The sequence below is a fragment of the Miscanthus floridulus genome, chromosome 2 (genome assembly GCF_019320115.1).
Source record: "Miscanthus floridulus cultivar M001 chromosome 2, ASM1932011v1, whole genome shotgun sequence".
Lineage (NCBI taxonomy): Eukaryota > Viridiplantae > Streptophyta > Magnoliopsida > Poales > Poaceae > Miscanthus > Miscanthus floridulus.
The window spans coordinates 145494207-145517106 of record NC_089581.1 but is presented as its reverse complement, the minus strand read 5'-3'; the positions used below and the strand labels follow the sequence as shown (position 1 = coordinate 145517106).

General features: G+C 44.7%; 1 protein-coding gene across 3 annotated transcripts; it reads left to right on the top strand.

The window, feature by feature from the left end:
* The first annotated feature begins 3091 nt into the window (after positions 1 to 3091).
* On the top strand, positions 3092 to 10729 carry LOC136539980 (uncharacterized). Of its 3 annotated transcripts, XR_010779797.1 has the most exons (7): positions 3095 to 3811; positions 4372 to 4554; positions 4813 to 4953; positions 5266 to 5448; positions 7521 to 7703; positions 9088 to 9958; positions 10342 to 10729. XR_010779797.1 is itself a non-coding variant. In XM_066531965.1 (6 exons), the coding sequence occupies exons 1-6, from the start codon at positions 3248 to 3250 to the stop codon at positions 9157 to 9159; spliced, it is 1326 nt and encodes a 441-aa protein (XP_066388062.1). In that variant the 5' UTR covers positions 3095 to 3247; the 3' UTR covers positions 9160 to 10729. The 3 variants fall into 3 exon arrangements, 2 of the variants coding, with proteins under 2 accessions (XP_066388063.1, XP_066388062.1); XM_066531965.1 differs by having other exon boundaries at positions 9088 to 10729; XM_066531966.1 differs by lacking the exon at positions 5266 to 5448 and having other exon boundaries at positions 3092 to 3811; positions 9088 to 10729.
* Positions 10730 to 22900: the final 12171 nt, after the last annotated feature.

Sequence of the window (22900 nt, the reverse complement as noted above, 5' to 3'; positions counted from 1 at the left end):
CAACGGATTTTGCAGATGAACCAAACAAGTTGCTGAGAAAACAGAGATGGGCAGATATGTAAAGGAAAAATCTGAGGAATTCATACTGGTATAAGCGCAATATCCTCCTGCTCTACTCCGCCATGGCTATTGGGCATTTGGGCTCAACATTGAGCTCGCCTCTGTCTCTGTGGTCACGGCTGCGACGAAGCGGAGCGGCGGGCTCCGATCCACCTCCAGTCGATGGCTGCGAGCGGCGGGCGTAGGATGCCACAATACGGGCAGGGAAGAGCTGCCGCACGGGGACAGCAGGGGAAGAGGAGGGTAAGGCAGGCGGACTGAAGTACCGGCGGCGGTGCAGGCCGTGCAGGAGGGTGGTGGCCCTACATCCAGTGCGGCGGCGCGAGGACGGGAGCGCCGGGCGGGCAAGGTCGCGTTCGGCTCGCCTGCGCCGTCTCGCCGGTGAGCTCGGCCGCCTCGCCGGTGGACCATGCCCGCGCCGTTGGCCCGCGCTGCAGCTCTGCTCATCGACGCCACGGGAGCCTACGGGCCGACGCGCCGAGAAGATTCCCGATGCGGGAGCACGATGGAACAGGCGGAGACCCGATCCGATCCAAAATCTGACGGTCCACATGGCGAGCCCGCCCGATCGAACGGTTGAAGGGTGGTCGGGCGACGTGGCCCGATCGGCTGCCCATCTTTTGGAAGCCGGATTCCTATATAGAGATTGAAGTGTAGCTTCTTTCTTCTCCTTTCTTTTATTGCAGTCTGAACTCTTGTTGGGTTGGAGCATATGTGCATGGTTTTGTAATAAACGACTGTGTTTGATTTTATGTAGTTTCATGGTTGAATTCTGCTGTACCATGTATATTTGATTAAGGCAGTGACTATAATTTCAATAAAAACTATGTTGGCTTAAGTCAGTTAGGTGCCAGGATAAAAAAAAAATTCATGCGACGAAATGAAAATCATGCTGCATTACAAAACATTCACCGCAACCAAGGTGAACTATGGATATATTACATATAAAATGGATATATTACATATAAAACGGCGCTCCTAGTGCCTGGATTCAGGGGCCCATCCGGACGCACGCTGCTCCTCCCGTTTCTGACCCTCCCCCGCCCCAGAATGCCCGCCGTGGACGCAAGCCCCGCACGCTGCTCCTCCCGTTTCTCTTCTCTGCTCGTTTCCCCCGCGCGCTTGTCGCTCGCGCCGCGCACGCCCCCGCGGCCCGTCCCCACACCCGCCGTCCCCGCAGCCCGTCCCCACACCCGCCGTGTACACCTTCGCACCGCCCCACGTACGAGCATGCCCCATCGCCCCCTAACCGTAGCACCCCCATCTGCTAGCCCCTAACGCTTTCGTCCACTATCCCTCCGGTGAGCCATGCGCCCCCAGCCGTCTGGCTCGCCCTCTGGCCAAACAACATAGAAAGCTGGAATAAAACATGTGCAACAACACGGAAACAACAACTGTTGCATTATGCTGAAGCAGCTGAAACACCATGAACATATTATTGCAACAACAAGAAACAACAGCTACAACATTAGAATGAAGCAGCTGAAACACCATGAACATATTATTGCAACAACACTGAACAAACTCCTGCAACAATAGGTTGAAGGAGCTGAAACATTTGGAACATATTATTGTAACACTGGTTTGAAGCATATGAAACCGCTTGAAATAAAAACACTTGCAATAACATGGAACACCTACTGCAACATGAGATTGAAGCAACTAAAACATACTGCAACATCTCAAGCAGTACAACTGCAACATCGCAAAAAACATTTGTTGCAACAACCCAAACAAATCACATTGCAACATTCGAAATCATCTGTTGCAACATAAAAAAACCCATTACAACACGGCGAGATCTGACCCCTGAGAGCTCGTCGAAACCCTAGCCACCGCCGCATCCCTTAGGTCTAGAGGAGGAGGAGGAGGAGGAGGAGGAGGAGGGCTTAGATCCAGAGGAGGAGGAGGGAGAAGGGCTCAGATCCAGATCCAGATGAGGAGGAGGAGGAGCAAGGCCTCAGATCTAGATCCCTCCGCGACCTACCTCGTCGGAGCCGCCGCTGTCGCCCTCGTCTCCGGTGGGGTGCGGGAGCCGGGTCGCAAGGAGAGTGGGGGTGCATGGAGGGAGGAAGGGAGCACGGGCGGGCGGGCGCGCAGCGAGCTCGCGTGCGGACAGAGGGAGGGAGGTCGCGGAGGGGCGAGGGATAGAGGGAGCTCGCGCGGCGACAGCGTGAAGAGCGGGCAGGAAAGCGGCGCGGAGAGCGAGGGCGGGAGAGAGCGAGGGCGGGGGAACGGGCGGAGTGCGACTGTGGGAGAGTGTTTGTGGGGCAGCGGGCAGAGCGGGTGAAGTGCGAGTGCGGGGGGAATGGTGCGTCCGGTAGCATTACCTATTATAAAACTACCTCTGTTCAAAATTTTGCTCATATTCTAAATAAATTTGATCAACTAATTGCGAAAAAAATTCACAACAAACCTTACCACTGAATGAATAAATGGCTTACTGCCAAACCATCGGCGGGAAGGGCCCGATTGGTTCGCTTTTAAAATTTGTCATGTCAAAGATTTGATGAGTCGTGATTTTGACTAGTATTTGGTTTGCTACCAAAACTTGTCAAACTCTCACATTTGACTTGTCAAATCTATGATATTTTTTTTACCTAACTTTTAACTTGCTAAATCTTTGGTATGGTAAAATTTGGAAGCCAACCCGCCTACCGGCACACGTTGACGACGAGTTAAACGGCGGTAAGGTCACCATTCCACCATCTTTTTCGGAGGCTTAATCGGTGGAGATTCGGAGGTATACGTATAGATTTGAAAAATATTTGAAAAAAGAAAAAGGAAAAATAGAGAAAACCCCTGTAGATTCACATATTGAATGGGCTTCGGTCAAGGATCGCTTGTAAATTAACATATGGAATGGGCTTCGGGTCTAGGCCTATTCTGGACCGGGCCAACATGTACCCACGAGTTTGAAAACGTAGGCCCCGGTGGAAAGACTAACCAATCTGCAGCTCGGTATATTCTCAAAAATCAAAATCCGTCCCATTCCGGAAACGGCGAGCCCCTCCCGCGTCCTCCCCACCCGACGCCATCGCCATCCACAAGCTCCCAACCGCATCGCCGTCACCGGAAAGCAACATGCCATCCTCCTCATCTTCTCTTGCTCCTTTACCTTCTCCACTCCACTCCACTCCCGCGTCATCGCCTCGCGCCCCAATACCGGAGCACCAACCGATCAACCATGGCCCCCGCCGACGCCGGAGACTTCCTCCTAGACGAGGACGACGACGATTTCTTTGGGGAGTTAAATCCCCACCCCTACCGTGGCGGCTACGACCTCGCCGCCACCTTCGGAACTCCTCTCCCGCCGTCCTCCAACATATGCTACCCCGTCTCCTCCTCTGCCGCCACCGCCGCCCCCGCTATCCCCTCGCCGCCTTCGCCCACACCGGAGCCAGAGGATCCTCCGCCAGAGAAACCCTATGGCACTGAGGAAGCGCTGCGGGGTCTGGCACACGAAATCCCGCCGAACGGGGCGGCGAGGGAAGGGAAGGCGCGGAGGGGCAGGCGGTGCGGGCGCGGCTTCTGGAAGAAGTGCGTGCGGGTGTTGGATTACTTGTTCTGCTACAAGGACCCGTACGAGGAACGGCGGATTGTGGTGGACAGTTACATGGTTCCTGTTTGTGCGATCAGGAAAGAAAGCGGGGAGGATGCCTTTTCCGTCGAGGTTGAAGTGGTGCCACCGTCGGTGGCGGTGGGAATAGTGGAGGCGGACGATGCCACTGGGGAACTGGTTCAGACCAATGTGGGTAACTGCTTTCTGAATGCATACTTACTGACATCTGCATTTTATCTCCAGGATGCTGTATCAAGTCTCAACGTTTGATATCATGCGTTCCGAGTGCATTGTAATGATTTATTTGAGGAATTTGTTCATCATATCGTATTATCGCAAACTTTTTCCTCCATAATTTGTGAGGAAATTAGGTTGAGTTTTAAATTATGTTCCTGACGTATATTTTGCTGATGCTTTAACCACTTGACTGAATTTGCACCCATTTCTTGCTTGTATGATGAGGTTATGAGGATATTACAGTTTATTAGGCTACGTTCTTGTCTCCTTGAATGCGTTATGACAGTTCAATAAAGACCAACTCTTAAAATGCTTGGCTCTTCTCTCATAACGTGCAAGTGCAACAGCTGATCATGATGCTACCACTTATTTGTCAAAATATTGCATAAACTTGATGGGGGCAACAATTTGACTGAACTGAATGGGTGAATATGTGCGTACATTGCTCGTGTTTACCTGCGGTACCTGTAAATGTTCTATTGTGACTATAACTGCTGATTGTTTGGAAACAGGACTTATCGTGGCATAGTAACAACAGAGATGAGGCCGATACTTACAGCCAGTCAATGTCCAATTCATACTATACACCTTCTTTTGCGCAATCTTATGGTCTTCATGGTGTTTTGGGCAAGCCAGATTGGTTTCTCAATTTCAGCTACTCAGAGTCTAATCAAGCAGAGGAATTTCAGCTCGAGGTACGTTTCTGAGTGGACAATGTGAACTTCCTATAGGTTTTTATTTACTGTAACAAGAACTCAAGATTCAAGAAAACATAATCATAAGTAGATAGAGACAGTATGTAAAATTTTCTGCAACTGTTTTTTTAGTCTAATTGGAACTTTTATTATTTTTTATGCTTACAAGAGACCATGCTGTTCACATCCCCTTTCATATGTATCTTTAGTATTGGTTTTGGTCAGTCTCTGATCTCATGTTTTTTTTTTGGAATGTAGTCGGCGTTGTCCTACGATATTGAGTGCAAGATATCTGATCAACCTATTCATTGTTATCACCATCACTGCTATATACAATCACTAGATGTCCAGGTTGAACCCCCGGAACCATCATCTTCTGAGAGGTTGGAGTACTATGAGGTTCGTTAAAGCATTTGATTTACAACTTAGTTATTAGGAAGCATGGTAGTAATGGGTTAAATGTGCATTAGTAATTTGTCTCTTATAGATTTTTTTTTGGGACTATAAAGCCCATTTTACTCTTATGAAATTTTCAGTTGTACAAGTACCCTAGGGTTAAGTGAGACAAAAACAAAGTTTAAGGGAATATCTGGACAGCTGAAAAAATTCACTATAGTGACTTTTTTCAAGATTTTTTTCAAAGTAATATACTTAATATGTTCCTCGATATTGCTTCAATTATTTTCTAAGATACCTTTGGTTCTGGTGTAGCATTTTTCAACATATCACGGCCAAAGTGATATCCACATTTTGGAAACTCCGGCACATGCACACAACATTCAGTCCTATACAAGGACATATGATCTACCACTTGAACCTTTTAAGCCATCATATTCTCAGAATTGGGGTTTTTATGATGCCTACACGCAAGGGAATGCTCTTGAAAACGATAAAGTAAGTACATAATCTGCATACATCTGTTTTATCTGGTTGTTTAGTTTTTTCTTTAGTGTGAGTATTTTTGTCCTCGGTATATATAGTAATATTTGTGAAGGGCGGGCCTGGTGCAAGCGGTAGAGTCTTACCGCATGTGACCAGAAGGTCCCGGGTTCGAGTCACGGTCTCCTCGTATTGCACAGGCGAGGGTAAGGCTTGCCATTAACAACCTTCCCTTGCACAGGCGAGGGTAAGACTTGCCATTAACAACCATCCCCATACCCCGCACAGAGCGGGAGCTCTTTGCACTGGGTACGCCTTTTTATATATATAGTAATATTTATGTTACCTCTAATCTTTTTTTTAAAGACCCTGGGGATGACCACCCCCATGGCATCACCTTAAGAAGAGACTATACCATTACTGGGTCTATAAAAGGTCCTGAAGCAGTTTGCACAGTAAGTACAACACCACTGGGCTCAAAACAGGTTTGAGGCGTCCCAACTGAAGCACCCAGCCACCGTGCTGCATGCGTGTCTGCAAATGTTACTATAATCTTTCCAAACATTTAGAGTAATCTTCAATATCTTTTCTTGATAAACGTTCTCAGGTAAAACCTGCAATGTAGGTCAAATCTAGGGCACATTTGGTTTCTTTGCAGAATCTGCCTTGCTTGAGACAAGAAAAGATTTTCTAGTTCTGATTGGCTCTCACTCAAACCAAGGAAATCATTGCACTCCTTGCGCATACCAAACGAAGCATCCTCTCTCCTAACATTTTTAACACAATGGCAGCCAATTAAGAGATAAAAGAGGTTTTATGTACAGACTGGCCTCACGGCTTTGGAGGAACTACACGGCCTCACGGCTTTGGAGGAACGGCCTCGCGGCCCCAAAGTAATGACAACAGGAGCGCTAACGTTGCATAGTTGTAAAAGCCCTTTTGTATTGCACCATGTCATCCTTGACACGCCCTCCTACCCGGGTGGCTGTGGAGTATTATGTTATAAAAAATCCTGCGGTTGCGTTCCTTCCACAAGTTTCACACGATGTAGATGACCAACCCATTAAACTCCTGTCTTTTTTTTCTTTTGGGACTGAGGACAGGGCCAATTCCCACAAATTAGCCACACTGTTCGAACTTGCCTGTAGGATTTGCTGGATGTTACTAAGATTTTCCAATTCGCTACTATGATCCATGTAGCTCGGGCAAAGGGGCAGGTGAGGCAGAGGTGGTTTCCTGTTTCTAGCAGGCCATTGCATAGAGCACATGAGCTCTGGTGGGACCATCCGCGTAGGGCAAGGTTGTTCGCCGTAAGGATTTTGTTTTGGACGAGAATCCAAGCAAAGACTTTGCACTTGTTTTCATCATGGGCACGCCAAATGATGTTGGTTTTGTACCTGTAGAACCAGCCGTTGAATTGAGCATGGTCAGCCGACTTGGTGGTGTATTGTCCATCTTCGTGCTTTTCGTTTGGGTTTGTTTGGCTTATAAGCCGTACTTTTTTCAGCCAACGAACAATATTTTTCTCTCACACCAAATCAGCCAACAGTACTTTCAGCCATGGCTTATCAGCCAAACAAGCCCAAATGAACAGGGCGCTTTGGTCCACTTCCACGTGATTTGGTCTTCTAGGTTCGATTGTAGTTGCACATATCTTGCAGTCAGATCCAAAGGGAGGCGAATTCTTCTAGTTCAATGGACGTGGTGATTTTCACTCGTAGGGATTGAATGCAAGCATCTCTCCTAACATTGATACCGAATGACAATGTTAGGAATGGATCTAAACTTGCCCCTAATTTTGCTAGTCAATTTGGATTTATCCTGAACGAAAGTTACATACATGTCTACTATTATGAAAATCTGAACTTAAGAGTGGCACATTATCATTAGGCCTTCGGGGTTATCCCATGCTTGGCCTGGTCATGGCTTTGCTCAAGCCTTGCTTAGGTTGACTTCGATCTTGGTGTGATAATGCATCTCCAAATTAAAAGCCTCAATGGACCTTACAAGTTTTCTTAGTCTTTTGACTGAAAATATTACAAAACACTATTAGTCGGAGCTAATTCATTCATTTTTTTTTCTTACAGCATTCTCTAATATCCGGTGAATATGGAGGCATTGGAAGCTCGTTCATTTCCCCCTTTTATCCTGGAGAGACAGAATCGTTTGAGCTGGCCCCTCGTGATGAGCATGCATCCTTTGAGCATAATTGTCATAATTTGATATACAGAAACATGCCCATGGATGATGTCTCTCTAATTACTCAACCGGTAAGGAAACATGTGGTAGCTAACATTAATGGATTATAAGATGATGATACACAAATAGATCTACAATTTATTCTAAGATAACTAACATCTAGCCAACGTTAATTGTTGGTGTGTTGTTTGTTGCCGTCATTCTTGTTTTGAAAATGTGTATCTTAATGTGTATCTTTGTGTGCGGCTTACTGTGTGCTGGGACTGTTGGGAATTTATTCTTTATTTGACATTAACACTCACCAGATATTATGAATTACCATCCAATTTTTTTGGCCTAGGGGTAGCTAAGTATGTAGCACTATTTTTAAATTGCTGATTTACTTTTTTTTGGTTGTAGTATAGCGATTACCGATTATGTTGTATGCTAGCACGGTTATGCTGCTTTAACAAACTTGTTTAAAGTTTGCTGAATTCTAACTAACAGCCATTTTAGACTAAGGTCAGCTTTGATTTCCTAAATAAACCTAATAGGCTTCTTAACCTATTTCTAGTAGTTAGGGTTCTACTCTTGCTCCAAAAGGAGTGTTTTACTCGGCATTTGTGTTGAAGCAACTAAAGGGAAATATATTCATATGACATGTTGATGGACCTTCTAGTGTTAGGAGGTCACAGTTTATAGTATTCATTCCAATCTATTCTGCTACATGTTTGCCTAGTGTTGTGTTACCAATGTAGTACCTGAAATTAATTTTTTGAGTGTTGTTTTGTGCTTTTGTCTTTTCCTATTTATCGTGTGTGGCCTTGCTTTTTGATATTTTAAGCTGTTGTTGACACTTTTGTGGGGGAGAAACTACCAAGAAAAAAACAAGGTGGCAGGCTAGGCGTCTAGGATGGTTTAGATGAGTTAGCAGGAGTTTGTTAGTAGGATTAGTCTGTTGTAGAACTGTTAGGAGATTGAGCTGTTTAGGACATTTTTGTTAGCAGATGAGTTAATAGGTTGTAGGCATGCAACCTTCTAGAGCTAAGAGTTTTGCAGTTCTTTGCATCTTTTGGATGTCCTTTTAGATTTCGTATTGGTCAATAACATTGAATGTGTTCAAGTAGTTTTGTTTCGACCTTGAACTGTGTTTATAATAGTGGTCTGATGGCTCTTTGAAGGAGGCTTCAAGCCCACACCGGTCTATTATTATCTAAAAAAAGGGTTGCATCAGGTGCTAGCTATATAATACCTGGCTTGCAGATCAAATAAACTAATCATGATTTAGACCTAAATATTGAGCCTCCAAGAGGCGGTGAGCTGCTTAACTCTGCTCCTATCCTGTTCTCCATTTCTCCCAAATCCTAACAGCCATGTAAAAAGGCCTTTTGAATATGAGCAAAATGTTATATTGTTCCAAACACTTTATGTTATTTAACTTCGTCTACTAACACGCTTACCATATAAATCTCGCAGGCTGAGGATTCCTATAGTACGATGAATGGTTCATCCTGGCCTTTCGAGGAATACTCGGCATACAATGTCTAGTCCATACTGTATTGTTATCTCTGGACGACTTAATACCCGCATTTATGTATACTAGGCAAAAAATAAATAAACATTTGTGTGTGATTAAGAGATTATTTACCTAACTCCACAATGTCACAAGGCAAATAGTTGCCTTCATTCACTAATCAAATTTGATTTGTTTCCCTTGTGTGCCTATTTAAGTTGAGTGAATTGTTTATCACAATTTTCCCCAAGACTCGCTGTTTGCTCGCAGTTCTTGTTGAGGATGTCAGGTCAGATGAACTCAATCTCTTTCTTTCAGTGCTATGCATGTACCTCTAGATTAATTGCACATATTTTACCATTTGCTTGTCCAAATATGTTATCAGTTGTAAAAAAAAAAAACTAACCCCAGCTGTGGAAATCGGTAGGCAATCGAATTGTTTGTTCTATCTTTAATACAAAGACGTGTAGTTCTCCGCACGTTAGAGGAGGAAAAGTTATTTTAAGAGTCTAACGATTCTTCCATTTCTAAATTGGAAAAAATGGGTCAAATCACTTATTAAGGGTTTTACGATTGTGACTCCTCTGTTTTTATGTAAGGTTGCCGGATAAGTTATAAGTTGTAACCTATCTTGTCCAATGCATCATGTCAAATGCACATTGTGCAGGTAATGAACTATTTTGCTATTACTGCATCGGACCCAAATAACCAATCCTTTTGTGGGTTATTGAACTTACCTTTAGAAGCCTGTTCAAGTGGGATGGAATGGTTCAAACTTCATAAAGTTTATCATTTCGCAGTCCACACAGAAGGCAGAACGCATTCTAACGCTTGGTAAGAACTGAACTTTGCTAGTCATTTGTACTTGTCTTTGATTTACTGAAGTATTGGCTACGGTTCCTGTCAATTGGCAATTGTTCTTAATGGAATGGTTGGCAGTTGGCACTTGGGAAAATATTGCAGCTTTCCTGACCGATGATGAATAATCGAACGGCAAAACCCACTTATATTTGCTACAAGAATATAATTTTACTAGAAACTTCCCTTTCGATTAGGCCAATGGTAATAAGAATTTAGGTGTAGTTTATGATTTTTATGTATTTTCGATACTTTATCATCATGAAGGTATAATTTTATTTATCCCTAAAAAGCATAGGTAAAAGTTTATGTGGAAAAATTCTTGCTAAAACATGTGATATTATGGATGCATTGCATAGTTCTACTCGTTAGGATTTCAGATAACTCCAAAAGGCAACTGTCGCGGCCATTAGGTGGGCGAGAAGGCAAGCAGAGGCCAGCACCATCCACGCCTGGCAATATAACACAACGAAGGAATTGATAAACATGGAAACCGTGGCAGTCCACGTGAAAGCACCATTGAAGAGAGTCTCCCAGGCTGCGAGAAGGGTGCAGACGGCATGAACAGTCTCAAGTACCCCATTGCCACATAAATCGGTGCAACGTAGATGGCTGGCAACATGAAAAATGGCAGACGCCACAGGAAGCCAGCACCCCAGTTGGGGTCGTTGTAAAAGATGTGAGATATAATCAAAGGTGGCATGTATGTTGATTTGAGAAAAATATGAGGAGATTTTCGCAAAAATTGCTGAGAGGGTCTCTTGAGCGCGGGTTGATTTTCGATAAAGAGAAGGTCTTTTTTGCAAAAAAAAACCCGGCGCCCATCCGATCTGGACTACAGGTTGATTTCGAAATAATCTGAGGTGTTTTTTGCAAAATATATTGAGAGGGCCTCTGGAGCGCGGGTTGATTTCCGAAAAATCGAAGGGGTTTTTCGGAAAATGACCGCGGCTCGCCCGATCTGAGCCATCCGCGCGCCCGATTGAACGGCCGCGAAAAGCCTGTGACGTGGCACGTTGGCTGACCAGCTTTTGGAGGTAGGTTTCATATGTAAAGATAGACATTTCACTTTCTGCTCTATTTTTTATAGTTCCTGTTTCTTGCACCCATATTCTCGGCTATTTGTGAAGTGGTCTTATATTAAAACGATCATGTTAGTATCGGATTCAGAGGGGGTAATAATTCATAAAGCGAAAGGGCTAGCGCCTGGATATCTGACCGTAGGACTCGTCCGGACGCTGCTCCTGCACCTGTGCCCGCATCGCCTTCCACGCCCCCTATGCCCCGCATCCCATCCCACGCCAGCGCCTGCATCCGAACGCAGCACCCTCGATGACCTCTGCTCCAACGCTAACGCCGAGGCAAGATGGAGGGAAGGGAAGGGAAGGGAGGGGAGGGAGAGGAGAGGAGAGAGGGTGAGGCATGTTGCGCGAGGTAGGAGCCAAAGCCCTGCGGCAGGCCGCTCTCCACCGGCCATCGGCACCACTGCAATACGTGCAACACCCGATCTACATTTGCAACATCCAGATGCAACATTTGCAACATATGTCTAAAGACACATGAAACATTTGAAACATGCGTCTTAAACACTTGCAAAAATACCTAAAAACACATGAAAATCCATTATAAAACATACGAAACATGCAGATAAAACACTTGCAACATACGTCTAAAAACATATGAAACAATGGGAACAAAAGCTTGCAACATATATGTCCAACCATGACAACATATGCAACATCCTGATCTACTTTTGCATCATTCATATGAAACACTTGCAAAATACCTATGAAACATATAAAACACTTGAAACATAAGGTTTGTAACATGCGTTTTTTTATCCTTCTTCCCACGCAGCACAGAACGAGGGAAGGAACTGTCAGTTTTGGCCAGCCGGTGGCCGAGGATGATGGTGCGACCTGAAAGCGGTCAACTACACTTGCACCTAGTCTGGCCCCGGCCAGTGATGACCCCCTCTCCTGGCTGCCTGGCCTTGGCGTGGCGGAGGATGGGCATGGCACATAGGGGGACGGAGGCACCGTGGGGGATGGTGGGGGGTTGCCACGGTGGATGGCGGAGGCGGCGTGGCGGGGCGGGGTGAGCAGACGGCCACACGATGGATGAGCACGGAGTGAGGCGACGAGCACGGAGTGGGGAGATTTGATTTTGTTTTTTTTTGTCCAGACGCACGGAGTCCGAGCGTGAACATTATCGTTCATAAAGCTGTGCGCCAAGGTCTAGTAGATGATTACTGGAATGGACGATCATCTTATTTGGTGTGGATTTTTTGTTTGGTGTACCTTCCACTATCGTAATCATAATAATCATGGTCTAATCTATTATACATTGATAGGTTGATATTGGCTTTTTCCTTTTTCTGCATGGTGTTTCTTTGAGTCAGTGTAGACCTATAGCCGGATCCAAGGCACGCACGACCGCACCAGATTTGTCCTGGAGCTGTAGAAAACAGTCAATCAAAGCCACTACGCCGTTACTACCGCTACGTCCGGATCCAATGGCAAAAGTTTAGTTGTATGATATCGGACGTTCGGACGATAATTAGAAGGATTAAGCATGAGTTAATTATAAAACTAATTACACAGGAGTAGATTAATTAGCGAGATGAATCTATTAAGCCTAATTAATCTATAATTAGCAAATGTTTACTGTAGCATCACGTTGTCAAATCATAGGCTAATTAGACCTGATAGATTCGCCTCGTAAATTAGCCTTAATCTGTATAATTAGTTTTATAATTAGCCTATGTTTAATACTTCTAATTGGTATCAAAGATTCGATGTGACAGAGCTAAACTTTTGCTCGAGGAAAACACGACAGCACGTCGTGCAATAGTCTCTACTCTCCACTCTGTTTTCACTGCATCCCCAGTGTGAGACCACGTTTGGATTCACCATTACTCGAGATAGATTCAAACAGAGCCCTAAGGTTAGCTAGCCACGAGCTAATACATACTCTCTCCATTCTAAATTATAATTCGTTTTGGTACTCCTAGATACATAACTTTGTTGCGCACCTAGATATTCATTATGTCCAGTACATAGTAAAAACTATGTATAGAAAAGATAGAATGACTCATAACGTAGAAGGGAATACTAACTATTAGGTAGCTAATTATTAACGAGTTCATTTAGATCCACCTACTAACAGTAGTTTTAAACCTGCTAGTGAAACTAATAGTTAACAACAGGGCCGAATCTAGGCCAAATAGCCATCGAGGTCATGTATGAAAATAGATGAAGTCATTAGGAACTATTAGCACTGTATAAAGTAATTTTCTATTAGAATTTTTAAAATTCGTTGGGGTCAGCGGACCCCGGTTGTAAGGTGTAGATTCACCCTGGTTAATATCCCCTAGCTAATAGTTAGTTGGTAGCTCGATCCAAACCTGCTAGTGGAACTAATAGTTAACGGCCCCTATCTAATAGTTTGTTGTTTGAATCCACTAGCGCTATATGTTTAGCGGCTAACTATTAGTTCTAGTGGGTCAAACAAAACCTAATAGCTTAGGCAATTATAGCTAGGTGCCAACTAACAACTATATCATTAGCTATCACAACCTAGCTAATAGCCTCTAATAGATTGCAAAAAAACACTTTCCTCTTACCTACCTCTATCTCCCTTAATAACAAATAAAAGTGTTTTCCTCTCATCTACCTTTATCCCCTCTTAATAACAAATAAAAGTACTTTCCTAATAAAAATGAAGAACATTATAGACAAAACTACTGATGCATCCACCTTTTAGCTAGTTGATCCAAATAACATCAAGCTAATGGTTAAAGTAAGGGTGTGGTTGGTAGCACTTTTGAAACCTCTCCCACCGCCAGCCAACCAAACAAGGCCAAAGGTTGTTGCTCTACTTTGCTCCGCCGCAATTTCTCGCAAAAAAACTAGCTTCGCCTAGCTCCTCGACCGTGCACACGGGTCTTTCCTAAAACGCCCCATTGTCTGGGGTGAGGTGCTGGGGCGTGGGGCGGCGGAGCGGGGCTGCTAGGGCAAGAGGCTCAGGGGCATCGAGGTTCCAGGGCTTCATGACAAAGGAAGCTTTAGGGTGGAGAAAGCGGTATGGAGGAAGCTGAAGGCCTCAGGGGCGGGTAACTGGATAAGGGATAATAAAGCAAAGAAGAAAATAAAGGGAAAAAAAGATAAGGTCATTATGGACATTTCACTATTTTATCTAACATGAGGAGTTGTTTACCAAACGTTTTCACCAAAACAGCTTTAGCTTCACTAAGGTGAAGCAAAAAAAAACTACTCCACCAATAAAGCTGAATTGTACCAAGCGGGGTTGAATCGGTAAAAAAAAGTAGTCTATAGATGGAAAATATCTTCTCAACTAACTATTGAGAATGATACACAACAAAAATACACCTGACCACCTGAACCAATTAAATCAAAACAGTCAGTGGTCTACTCGGTGCATCATATCTGTACGCAGGTGAGATCATGAGTTCTTTCTCTCTCTAAGGGCATCTCCAATGTATATCACTTGTAAAATTATCCCCTAATGTATGGAACCACCTCCTAGTCTATACGTAGTACCCACGTGATAAAAAAGTTCATCCCCAACCACATTGCATCCCCTTCCTTCTCCTCCACCGCTTGTCGCCCCTATTCTCGCATTGTCGCCACAACCGCGTTGCCCAAGCTCGTGGCCTTCAGCCTCTGTCGCCTTAGCCACAACAACCTTGCGTCTCCCTCATGGCCTTAGCCACCACCTTCCACAAGCCTCGTTGGCGACAAGATTCGCCACCTAGGAGCAACCTCGCCCGCGTCGTGCACCTAGGGGTGAGCTCGCAAGTTGTTGGGAACTCGAGACCTGATAGAATTCATTTTGCCAAATGAATTCATCTTCATTTTGGCGAATGAATCAAGCTTCGCCGAATGAATCAACCTTCATCGAACGAATTAACCTTCGGCGAATTAATCAAGCTTCATCAAATGAATCGATTTGCAATGAACCAATCAACTTCGAGAAAGGGAATACACAATGAGGCATGTTGCAAGCTAGATTCTAGGCTGGCTCCAGCTATACCAAAACAAAGGGAGTAATGATCAAATTGCCCTTGGGAAAATGCAAATATATGCATTGAGCATAAAGAGGTAAAAAAGGAAGAGTAGCCGAACATGTACCGTACCAGACACGGATGAATATACAGTAGAGTTAATTTCTCATTGTGATGCTTGAGTGATAATTCACCCAACAAATGTGCCACTGGTCCACCACAACTTTCCCCCTCTGTACCACCGCCTACTGCTCCCGGAGGAGAGCTCGCCCAGACTGTGCCCCCTTCTCCCCGTCCGCTAGTGCCCATGGGTCGAGATCTCACACAAGCCGTGCGTTTGGGGGGCAAGCTCACGACATCGTGCACCTGAGACCTTCCTCCTTCCCTCCCATGGCGACGGCCTCCTCACACTAGTAAAAGAGAGTAGTGGAAGAGGAAGAAGTGTTGTTTTTACATTCAAAGGACCGGTGCCATGTATGGGTGCGGGTTCTTTGTAGGAGTAGTGCTACAGTGTATGGAACTAGATCCAAAAGTTATAGGACCAGTTTGGAACCTTCAATATGCATGGATGTCCTAATACTGGGTTCTATGTAGGAGTAGTGCCAAGTGTATGGAACTGGATCCAAAAGTTATAGGACTGGTTTGGAACCCCCAATATGAACTTCCTATTACTAGAAAGAAGTGTTGCCTTTTATTTTGCATGCCCACTTGATAATAGCATCCCAAGCTTGTACCTTAGTAAAGGGGCATCGCTAGGAAATTTAGGGGGGCTTGAGCGAAACTATAAATGTGATCAAGTGTCAAAATAAATTATAACAATATATAAACTATCATATATTGCATAAGTAGAATAGTATAGACTCACAGAAGACGAAGGATATATCGCTTAAATACAATGAAGGATATATTGCATAAATAAATGTCTCCTTGATTTGCTGAGAGTCGAGATGTATGATAGAAGGACATAGAAACCATTGATCACAATGATAGATTATATGTTAGACTCAGCTTGGATTTTTTGGGCTTCACGTATATTTGAGACAAAGCTTATAATACATAATATACACTTATTATGGTGACAGCGTTAGCTTGGGTTCCTTGGATTTTGGGTGCCCTACATTACCTAGGAGTTGTATTGGGTGCGACCCTAAACCATATTAAACCACCGTATCCATCTTTTATTCTTAGATAGATCAACTACATGCATCTTAATGGTACGGGCTTGTTCCTGTCATTTATCAGCTTAGAGGTCTTCCTTGGGTTTTAGGTCCGCCGAACAGACAGGCAGCATGCATTATTGTGAGTAGGTCCTTCATCCTTGTGATCTGATGGCTCACATCAATACACTTCTTAATTAGTTCAATTATTATAAGAAAGGATAGCATACAGATGCAGTTATCGATTATATAGACAACAGACAAAACCGTCAGGATATTTGAATTTTGAATGGAGAGGTTAAAGAAACCTACTCTACACAGTAAGACTATTAAACTAGTGGGAGACAAATGCAACTAGGCATGGTCATGTCTACCTGAAAGTCTTCAAGGCCATGTTGCAGGGACTTGTCTACCTCAGACAAGAGCTTTTTTGTTAAAGGTGAAAATGGAAAAGGTAAAGCCACGCATCTCAGCCTTCTCTGTGAAAAGTGTTCCATTCTTGCTTTGTTGCTTGTGACAAAATACCAAGTTGCTGGCAAGGTTTCTTACCATCTTATTATGAGGAAAATAAACTGTTGCCCGTTTGCAGTTTGCCATGGAAAATTAGATAGTGTTATCAAATGATTCTTTCAGTTGGATTATGATCTGACTTCTAACGTAAGTCGGGGGCGCCTAGAGAGCCCACGCATTTGATTGGTCAAATGTACTAACGTAGTACGACGATATTCTGAAATAGGTAATTTTACCGTGCAGGAGAAATGGGTATGAGCAGAGGGCCGATATTTGCCCGACAATTTCGGCTGTGATGAAGAAGAGTCCAACTTGAGGCCACATGTGAAAGGGAAGTTAGAGTTGTCATTTGCTCCGCCTCCGCTCCATTTCCGCGGTTCTGATCTGCCAAGTTGCCAGTGACCCACGCACACCCACGCGCACGCAAAAAGGGAGTGCCCGTTTGGAAGCTTATGGGTTATGGCCATACCGCTCATGAAGGTAATCAGGCTTCAGGTACCATCATATCTCCACAGGCCACAGCTTCTCTCCCAGCCCTCGGATGGGGATGGGGCAGTCCTCGTCCCCAGATTCTCCTTTCCCTCTAGAGCAAAATTCCACCCTCAGTCCCTAAATTTAGCAGACTGTGTCTTCTAGATTTCTGAATTTCTAAAGTGATATATGTGGGTTTCTAAACTTAGCAGACAATGTCATCCAGATCTCTAAACTTTCAAGGTGATTACTACAGGTCCCTAAACTTGGCTAACAATGTCATCCCGGTCCCTGAACTTTCAAAGTGGTCACCGCAGGTCACTAAACTTGACCAGCGGTGTCATCCGTGTCCAAATATAATAATATTAAAAAGTTACCTATAATATTAAAAGTTTTCTCTATTAAAAGTTACTTCTAATTTTAATATTATTTTAAAAGTTTTAATAGTAGTATTATAAAGTAACTTTTATCTGTTATTAATACTATAACTTTATTATTAAAACTTTTAATAATAATACTATTATTAAAAGTTCTAATACTATAATACTATTATCAAAAGTAGTATAGTATTATAGTATTAATAGAGAAAACTTTTAATACTATAGGAATTTTAATATTATTTTAATACTATTAATGATACATAAATATTAGATTAATTTTAGTATTTTTCTATTTTAGTTTAAACCTAATATATTTGTTGTTGCAAATTATTTTAATACTTCAATTTATTTTTTGCTGGTGTAAATTATTTTATATAATTTATATTTTCATGATAAATATTATATAAATAATGATTGATTAACTGACACATCTTGATTCACATCTAACGTACAGTCAGCGTGCCACGCCAATTTATAGAGTAGGATAGACCACATTTGAACAAGTTACCCAAAATCCAAATTTTGGCACTATGCAAAAAGAAGATTCCCTATCACATCAAACTTATGGTATATGCATGGAGTATTAAATGTTGACGAAATCAAAAACTAATTGCACAGTTTGGTTGTACTTTGCGAGACGAACGTTTTGAGCCTAATTAGTCAACGATTAGACAATTATTACCAAATACAAACGAAATGCTACAGTGCGCTACAGTGCCACAGGATTTCCGGCGGCGCCAACTTTGGGGGCAACTAAACGCGCCCCAGGATGATACCGCTCGCCAAGTTTAGGGACTTACAGTAATCAACTGGAAAGTTTAGGGACCAGTATGACATCGTTGGCCAGGTTTAAGGACCTGTGGTGATCACCTCAAAAGTTTAGGGACATAGATGACACCGTCTTCTAAGTTTAGACACCCACATATATCACTTTAGAAGTTTAGGGATTTAGGTGACATCGCTGGCCAAATTCAAGGACCGGCGGTGAATTTTGCTCTTCCCTCTGCCCTGTTGTGTTTGATGCATCCACGACAGCCTGCCGGTGCCCGAAATGCCGCTTTGACTAGCAAATACAGAGGACCCCAGTGGAGTGGTCACACCGTCACAGAACTCAGCGGGAGGGACGGAGGCGGGTGCTCGCTGAGTCGCTGCTCACAGCTCAGACAGGTTGGTCACTCTCAGTCACCACGAGGTGGGTCCTGCTCACTTCAGTTTTTTTTTTTTTTTGAAACGTTTGCTCAGTTCAGACTTGAGATGCCTAATCGGTGATGGTGAGCAGGTTTTGCTGGGATTGCTGTTCAGTTGTTGGGGTTGGGGGCCATTGGAGGTAGGAATCCGCATAAATGGTACTGTTCGGATGAACGTGTACCTTTAGTTGAAATGTTTAGAGTTTAGTTAAGTATATAAAAATGGAATTAGTATTTTTGACATAAATAGATATATTATTAGAATATACTATCTCTGTTCAATAAAAATGCAATTCTAGATGCATTTTTTATAGCAGCTAACCAGCCGCACGGCCGCTTTCCTCCTCACGCCCCACCCTTACCTTCTTCCTCGCGCGTGTCTCCTCTTCTGTCATCTTCTTTCTCTCTGGCACCCCTCCTCCTCCGGCCCCTCCCCATTCTTCTCCCTCCGACGCCCCTCGCCCCCGCCCCCGCTGCTGTCCACCGACCTCCCGCGGCGTGCTAGGGTTTCGTCGGAGCTCAGCACACTCGCGACGACCTCCTTCTTTCCTTTCCACCTCCTCCCGGCGCCATGGCCATGGACGCCCCCACCCTGACCTGGTCTGGCCGCTTCCACCGCTACTAGAACTCTATGCCGCCCTCCCACCGTCCTCACTGTCTGGCCGGCATGCCTCCCCTGAGCTCCTTCTCTTCTAAGCCCGTTGGATTTAGGGAAGAATGGGGTGGGGCGGGGGCGGGCGTGGGCGTCGGCCGTCGGAGTTGGAAAAGACACGCATGATGAGGAGAGAGAGTGTACGGTGCGGTACGGTGGGGAAGAAGAGAGGAGGATAAGAGCACAAGCATGGAGGTGGGCGTGTGGTGCGTTAAACGCCCACACAACCACAAAGTAGCTTTTGCCTATTTTATTAACGTATCTAAAGTTTGACCAAATATATATATTAAAATGTTTGTCATACTAAATAATTGTAATATGAAATGTATCTGATGACAAATCTAATGACACTTATTTCTTCGAAAGAAGAGTTTAACCCTCTCTAGCTCATGATGTTTGGAATTATTTTAGAGCAGGTGAGCTGAGCTCAGCGCGAATGCTTCCCCTTGATCATCTTCCAGTTCCACCTTCATCGGATCCTGATTTCCTGAGCTCCCTTTCGTGCACGCACATGTCGTGCCTTTCCCTGCCTCAAAGCGCGCAAAAGTGGAGTGGACGAGCGCGTAAAAGAACCACGACACTCTCCCTTGCTTCCCAGTTCCCATGCCCCGTGACCGTGAGCCTCCTTCAGCCCTCATGGCGCCAGCAGTAGTATATCCTCCGGTATCTACCCATTGCATCCCACTTTCATGATTGCCACTTTCATGGCGCGCGAGGACAGGCAGCGACTGGGCACGGGCACATGGAGCTGAATCACTGACGACTGCCGGGGCCCGAGGGGCAGGCCCAAGGCCGACCCAGAGGCCAGAGGGCTCTGCCGTTCTGCCGAGGCGATGGCATTCGGCAGAGGGGATCAGCTCGATCGGAGGCTCGGTCCGAGCTGAGCAGGGGCCCGGGTCGCCGGGGGCCCTCGTCTCGGCCTCGGATGAATTTCTCAACGTACCTAGCCCTCCTTTAAAAGGCGCGGCACCGGCACGTACCCCACACCGTGTGCGCTCGCTCGCGTGCCGCATGGCATGGTTACCTTTGCAGTAGTCTTGATGTGATGTAAAAAGGCGGAAACCTCGGCGAGGTGTTGCTGCCGACCGCTCCACTCTCCACTCTTCAGCCGTCGGCGAGCGAGCTCGGCGGGGCGACCGGTCCCCGGACGGGCAGTCACCGCTTTGCAAAAGAGTTCCCAAGAGTATGGATGGGAGGATATCCGGATATGCATCGTGCACTGCTATTCGGGTAGTTTAAGGATGTGTTTTTCTCTCTTTATTTAGATCTCGGCCTTCATTTTTGGAAGTCAGATTTGAAATAGGTCATTTCCTGATTGACATTGCCTGTCAATCTAGGGCAGCACCAGGCCATCGATATAGATCAATCATAACGGCATAGATCAAAACTGCAGAGCCTTAAGTTTGGGGGCCCAAGATCGCCCTAGTATAGTCCCTACCGAGTACGGACACATGTTCTAGCCGGCTACCCGGTCCTGGTTGTCTACGCCAGCTGCAAAATCTGATCCTGTTGTTTCATGAGGACCGTACCTCACAAACGACCCCCTTTATACAGAACTGGGCACATGAAACGGCAACAGCTTTGTGCACTTGTGATCTCTTGATTCTTGAAAGCAACACGGCTTTTCTTTAGCCAAATGGATAGCTGTGATCATCGTCCCTGTACCATCACTGGTAGTAGAAACTGTACGTAGGATATATATAGGCCGGTTTGAAGGATAGAGGCATAGAGGTGAGCTTTGGTTTGAGAAAAAACGAGCGCGGCTAATGAGAACATAGCGAATGTCCCAATGACAATGGGCCGTGTCAAAAAGGCAGGCTTTCAGTAATTCAGTGCGACAGGTAGGCGCGTGCTGCTTTTTCCCTAATTCTAAGCTTAATCGGCATCATTGTCTGGACATCAACAAGGATAAACTTTATGCATGCGTGCATGCCCATTAAGTGCGACATGTACGGCAATGTGCACGTGAGCAAAAAGTATCCACGTTTTGGAAATTTGAACACGCTTACAATCAAGTACAGTAAATATTTGTACACACAATGAACAATTTTAGGGAAACCTATACAGCGCTAGGTGATGGAGACAATGGTGACATAGCCCTTGTTTGGATCTTCAGCAGCAGGATTCACAAATAATCGCATCAATCGGTCTTGCGCTTTCTACGATTCTCGTGACGAGCAGGTGCAACTAAAGCTTGTGAGTTGCAACGCGATAGTGGATGCGGCACATGGGATGGTGGGTGGGTGGCAATGCTCATGTGAGAAACAAGTTTTGCAGGCTTAGTTGCTTGCGGTTGGATTTTCATCCTTCAATGGATGGAAAATCTGGGTGCCCAATAAATAGAAAAATCTTTACGTAGCGCGTATGCATCACTATCCATTGGCGAAGACGTGCGAGGCCCAAATTAGGAAGGGGAGGGGCAGGCAGAGGGGGTTGGGGGTTGGGGGTGGGATATATAGGGTTAGGGTTTTGGATTATTCGGGATGTCCTCCATTGCCGGTGGACTTAGAAGGCGAGGGGCTCGGTGGCAGCGCCTGACCCAATAATGTGGGTGGCGGGTTGAAGGGTGGGATCACCGTTGTGGCAGAACCGCCTAATCTAATGCCTACCAGGAATACTTGTCTTCCATTAGACACTAAGTACTCAAGAGAGGACACTAAACTACGCAGTTCCGTCGAGCACACCCCAAGGGAGAACTCGAAAATCCATATTTTTTATCAGGATCTTAAATGAGAGAATAAAGCTTACAACATTCTTAAGCCATTTCTTACATCACTTTATTACAGTAACAGAATATTACCTCAATTGATTATAACAGCGGAATATAATAATGTTATTATAGTTACAGAGGAAGCAAAGATTAATTTAATGATATGGTGGAATATTAACATAGTGGACATTTATATACAAGAGCTGCTAGCAGATTTTATATCTTTTTCTTATAAAAACCTTTCATGAGGGTTATAAATAAACACTACGGTTGTAGCGGGAAAGAAATCCTCTCTGAGCCCACCAGCAGATTTCCACACACAAAAGTCAGTTCTATGTATCCTCCGATCACCTGCAATAGGGGGGAATAAAACCCTAAGTACTCGATTATACTTAGCAAGACTTACCTGACAGGAGGAAAATAAAAGACTCCAAAGATATGTAAGACTTATTTGGCTTGTGGGTTATTACATCTGTGGAAGCATTACTAAATATGCGTCCTTATATTCAATTTTATTAGCAGTCATCATTAGTTCATTAACTGACCATTCTATGTAAGCACATATTCTACTTTCAAGCAGGTGGTAAACAATCAGAACCATTTTACTATCTTTCATATTCCAGTTCTTACTACGGTGTTAGACCATAGCCAAGTTGGTACCGTCTCATAGAAACGGTGATTCGTGAATCAATGTATCACAGCTGGGTACCCCGAAACACACGCCTCGTTGTACCCCAGGCACAAACAAGACCAACCCATTCCACTCCTATCACGGGGTCCAGGTCCCTATCCAAACTTGGACTCCAAGCCCCCACACTTGAGACC